Source organism: Rhea americana, unplaced genomic scaffold (genome assembly GCF_003343005.1).
Source record: "Rhea americana isolate MKP2758 unplaced genomic scaffold, rheAme1 scaffold_241, whole genome shotgun sequence".
NCBI lineage: Eukaryota > Metazoa > Chordata > Aves > Rheiformes > Rheidae > Rhea > Rhea americana.
Window position 1 is genome coordinate 140,278 of NW_028186359.1, and position 4,886 is coordinate 145,163.

The following is a 4,886-nucleotide window of genomic DNA, read 5'->3' on the forward strand; positions in this document are numbered from 1 at the left end:
ACCCTCCCGCCGCCGACGGCGCTCGGCTCCCCCCACCGTCCGGCCCCGCCCCGACGGGGCTCGGCTTCCTACCCCGGTGCGCCGGCGGTCGGCTCCCCCCCGGGACTCTCCCGCTGCCGACGGGGCTCAGCTTCCCCCCCCCACTGTCCCGCCCCGACGGAACCTCGGCTCCCCCCCGGCTCGGCCCCGCGCCGCCGGAGCTCGGCTTCCTACCGCGGTGCGGCCCGGCCCGGCGGAGCTCGGTTCCTTGGCCCGTCGCGCCCCGGCGGGCCCGGCGCCCCGTGCTCCCTCGTCCACCCCCGGTGGGCGCGGCGCGGCGGGGCCATAGGAGGGCGGTGGGCGGGGCGGGCGGTGAGGCGCAGGCGCCCCGCGGGGCGCTTCGGCGACGGGCGTGCGCAGGCGCAGAGCGGTGCGGAGCGGAACCGGCCATGTCGGGGACGGGGCTCGTGGCGGGAGACGTGGTGGTGGACGCGCTACCCTACTTCGACCAGGGCTACGAGGCGCCGGGCGTCCGCGAGGCGGTGAGCGCGGGCCGGGGCCGGGGCCGCGGCCGCGGCCGCTCCGCCCCGCTCCGCTCCCTGACACCCCCGTGTGTGTTAGGCCGCGGCGCTCGTGGAGGAGGAGACGCGGCGGTACCGGCCAACGAAAAACTACCTCAGCTACCTGCCGGCGCACGACTACAGCGCCTTCGAGGTGAGGAGCGGCGGCCGCGGCCCCCGGCCCGGCCCCGCCGCCGGCTCACTGCTGTGTTCCCGCAGACCGAGATCATGCGGAACGAGTTCGAGCGCCTGGCCGCCCGGCAGCCGCTGGAGCTGCTCAGCATGAAGAGGTGAGCTCGGCCCGCCCGCCTGGCCGCCCCGATCCCTACCCCACCCCCTGCCGCCGCCGGGCCCGCCTGGCCGCCGGGCCGCTTCTCCGGCCTCCCCACCCCCTCGCCGTCGCTGGGCCCGCCTGGCCGTCGCTCATCCCCGCCGCGGCCCGGGCTGAGCGGGCGGCGCGGTTCGCTGCAGGTACGAGCTGCCGGCTCCCTCCTCGGGGCAGAAGAACGACATCACGGCCTGGCAGGAGTGTGTCAACAACTCCATGGCGCAGCTGGAGCACCAGGCCGTCCGCATCGAGAACCTGGAGCTCATGTCTCAGCACGGCTGCAACGCCTGGAAGGTCTATAACGAGTAAGGCATTCTGCTGCTTTGCTATGACTTTTCTTTTTTATTTTTTTTCCCAGTATATGCCTGATGTTTTTCTACATAACTGCAGTGAGAATCTTACAAAGGTGTTCTGGTACCACAGCAGAGCCCTTCTGAGAAAACTGTATGCACAAGAAATGACTGATCAGAGGAGCTCTCCTATGTGGTCTAGAAATAGCCTGTGATTCAGTACATCTCAGTCTTGAATTTTGTGAGTTATTGCTTGGGTAGCTGTTAGGTTTAAATTGCAGATAACTGCACCAACTTATGATAGTCTTTAAAACTGTAGTTCCACAACTGCAAATGAGAATGTGCTATTAATCCTGTTCATTTTGGAGTCACTTATTAATAAAGCTGTAGCAAAAGCTGAAGAGTTTTAAAAGGTATGGCTGGAGGAATTACTTGGGCTGTTTCAGGCAGGGATTTTTAATACTTGTTTTTAGGAAGGGTTAGCTTAAGCTTTGATTATGGTGTAGACAGAAGGAATGTGTAACTTCTTGAGAGGAGGCAGAGAGTTGTTTGTTTAGCTTAAGAAAAGGGAGGCAGGAAGAGGATACATTGATGTAAAAATATGCAGAGGAGAGAAAAATATTGTTTGTGGTGTGACAATGTTGTAAAAGGGAAAAATGATAGAAATTTGTTACAGGTAAGTTTAGAATGAAAATTAGGAGACCTAATAGAGAATTAGAAGACCATCAGGTAATGGTGATGAGGTAATAAGGTAATGGAATGTTTCAACACTGTTCTAATCAGAATAGTGCAAGTATATAGTATACAGAGAACAGGTTGTTTGATATTTGCATTACTACCAGCTTGTACCTTGCTCAACTCTGAAGATTTAAATGGTAGATTAAATGGAGAAATGTGTGTTTTCCTAATACTATACTTACTGTTCTGCTGTTAGGCACCTGGTCCATATGATAGAACAAGCCCAGAAAGAACTTCAGAAATTGAGGTGAGTCATTGTTTTTCATAGTCTTGTATTGAAGTCAGAAGCAATATGAATTCTTTSTGTAGCTACACATAGAGGCTTGTGTGCATCCTGCTGCCGCAGTCAGGAAAGACAAACCAAAATAGTAAGTGGGGGATCTACCCTGTGCCCCACCCCATACTGATGTCTTTATAACGTCTATTCTGCTTATGTTTTCTTTTTTGTCTGAATCTCTGCTTTGAGTAGAATGACTTGTGATGGGATCGTCTCTCAAACAGTCGTGTTTTCTTTTCACTGTTAATAGATCTTTGTTTAGCAGTCTCTGTGAAGATGTGCTGGTGATGTTAAGTTTGGCCTCTCATTTGCAAGAGAATGCTTTAATGAGGTAATAGACAGGGATTACTCACTGATGGAGTTGTAAGATATGAAAATGGTGCACATTAGTAACTCACTTTTAGATAGGATGCTATAGACCATAGAAGTAAGAGATTTTTAGCTTTTAAATTCAGGTAAATTGCTGTAATTTGCAGCATCTCCAGCCTGAAGGTGGTATTGCATACTGGGTAGAAAGCAAGGTTGTGTAATAAGTCATACCTTTTATGATTACCTGTTTCTCTGGGTTAGCTGGAATTAGCATCTTGGGCAGAATCAGTGTGGGAATTGGTTGAAACAGGATTCTGGAGTTGGGAAAGGCTAACAGAACACACTGAGGCAGAGAAAGGAGTCTAACAGTAAGTGTGAACTAAAACTAATTTGGTCTCTGAGTAGTTGGAAGTATTCGGCACTTCTCAGGTGCTTCGCTGAATTACTGGATGTTGTGAATGGTTAGCAACTGAGCTTAGCTCTTCAGACCTCTTTCTGAGAGAACAAAACAGAGCTGCTGGATTCTGGGCTTCACCAGCTTTTGTATTTGCTGCTGTAGCAGGAAGTGTGTATTTTCGAACCTTTGCTCATATCAGGGTATTAAGGTGGTATTTTTTCTTTTTTTAAGTTATCTTGGAATTCTGTGTGCAGGGCTTTATTCTGTGCTGGGCTTTATCCGTCTGTATGTGGTAGTTAAGATCCTGGCTATAAAAGTGCTTTTCCCTAGTAGGGTTTAGGTGTATTTCAAGATTTAACAGCAGATTCTACATTTTTTTTTTTTAAAAAAAAAAAGCAAACAAAGGATATATAGTTTTTTCTACCTCAGGAAAAGCATTCAAGATCTGAACTGGCAACGAAAGAACATGCAGCTCACAGCTGGGGCTAAGCTACGAGAAATGGAATCTACGTAAGTATTTGGAATTTTTATTTTAAATCTTCCATAAGTATACCTTTTGTATGAAATTCTTGGAGAATGTCAGTAATTTTTCAGTGATCTCATAAGATGTTTTTGCAGGAATCCTATTGCTCCATACAAAGTCTTTCAAAGGTTGCATAATTCAGTTCTAAATAAGTTACTGTGGTTGAGTAAAATGGTGAGCAGCAGCAGTGAGGAGGGCATATTAGGTGATTGAAATTGTCTGTGTAAATTATTTTTTAAAGTCTGTATCTAAATATTGGAAGTGAGTGTTTTGGAGCCTTTTTTCTCATAACCTGAAGTTACATTGAAGTTTTGCATGTTAAGGTTTAATAGAACTAAAAAAATTACTTTTTGTCAATATAGTTGTCCAAATTGTCATTGATATCAACTGAAGCTTCTCATCTAGTGAGAAAAATACTGCTTTATTTAGTATCTTCACTTTCTTTGAATCAATAACTATTTTGTTCCCCTGATTTTAAAAAGGAGCTTGTTAAAGCCCAAGTAACACTTAAAGGCTTTTTGTTTTTGTTCCCTTCCAGATGGGTGTCTCTTGTCAGTAAAAATTATGAGATTGAACGAACTATTGTGCAGCTAGAAAATGAGATTTCACAAATCAAACGACAGCATGGAGAAGCAAACAAGGAGAACATCCAGCAAGAATTCTGAGAGTTCAATCCTTACTGTTTTACTGCTGCGTGTTTAGAAAAAAAATAAGTATTTGAAGATGCTGCATTTTTTATACATCTAAAACCAGTTGTGTAAGGGGAAGGAAAGGTTTTTCAAGTGTTGTTGACCCTACCTCCTCCTAGAATTTAAAATGAGAGGCTTGGAATATCTGTTCAAGTACACCATTGGCACAGTTAAGGGTGCTGTGAATTAATTTGCTATGTATATATTATATATAAAGCAGTGGTTCTTAGAAATAAGTGTTCAATATTTTTACATTAAAATAAACYTGAAATAAACCGTGCTTTGCTATTCATATGCCTTGTGATACCTGTTCGGAACCAACCCGAGTAGAGTCACACACAAACCCTCCTAGTGGGGCCTGCCCCGCTTGCCGGTGCCCCGGGCCTTCACGCCCGCCCCCGCCGGGGCGCTGCCGAGCCGCTGCGGCGACTCCTGCCTGGGCGCGGCCCCTGCAGCGCTGGGCGCCTCGCGCGCCGGCCCGCCCTCGCTGGCGATTGGCTGGCGCCCCCCCGCCGCAAGCCAATCTGGTGTCATGGCCCGGCGTGGTGGCGGTTCGGCGCATGCGCCATCGCGGCCTGGGTTACGTCACGCCTCTTCTGTCAAGGCGCCCCCTTAACTGCCGAGCACGCGCTCCTCGCGCAGCCGGGGGGCGCCGTGGCCGCGCCTGCGCAGCCCCAGGCGCGTGCCTGCCTCCCCGCCGCGGCGCGCGCACGACGCGTGGTGACGCTGTGCGTGCTTCCGCGCGCAGGCGCGGCGCTGTGCGTGCGCGGAGCGGGGAGTTGGGTTCAAAGGAGGA

General features: G+C 50.0%; 1 protein-coding gene and 1 long non-coding RNA gene across 3 annotated transcripts in view; one reads left to right on the forward strand and one right to left on the reverse strand.

Annotated features, from left to right (window-relative positions):
• LOC146594940 (uncharacterized) overlaps positions 1-340 on the reverse strand; it is a 2,056-nt gene extending 1,716 nt beyond the window's left edge. For both annotated transcript variants that reach the window (XR_014896040.1, XR_014896039.1), the window contains exon 1: positions 214-340. This is a non-coding gene — a long non-coding RNA (uncharacterized LOC146594940). The remainder of the gene's footprint in view (positions 1-213) is intronic.
• A 44-nt stretch (positions 341-384) lies between these two features.
• On the forward strand, positions 385-4,382 carry BCAS2 (BCAS2 pre-mRNA processing factor). The gene is made up of 7 exons (XM_085306538.1): positions 385-521; positions 601-693; positions 759-829; positions 1,011-1,172; positions 2,092-2,142; positions 3,308-3,388; positions 3,940-4,382. Exons 1-7 carry the CDS (start codon positions 429-431, stop codon positions 4,064-4,066), a joined length of 678 nt encoding a protein of 225 aa, XP_085162664.1. The 5' UTR covers positions 385-428; the 3' UTR covers positions 4,067-4,382.
• The last annotated feature ends 504 nt before the right edge of the window (positions 4,383-4,886 follow it).

Excerpts from the sequence above, each read along its gene's own strand:
- BCAS2 (XM_085306538.1), top strand. The coding sequence starts at position 429 with ATGTCGGGGACGGGGCTCGTGGCGGGAGACGTGGTGGTGGACGCGCTA. Across the intron at positions 830-1,010 it reads GAGCTGCTCAGCATGAAGAG|GTACGAGCTGCCGGCTCCCT; the intron begins GTGAGCTCGGCC and ends GGTTCGCTGCAG. Across the intron at positions 2,143-3,307 it reads AAAGAACTTCAGAAATTGAG|GAAAAGCATTCAAGATCTGA; the intron begins GTGAGTCATTGT and ends TTTCTACCTCAG.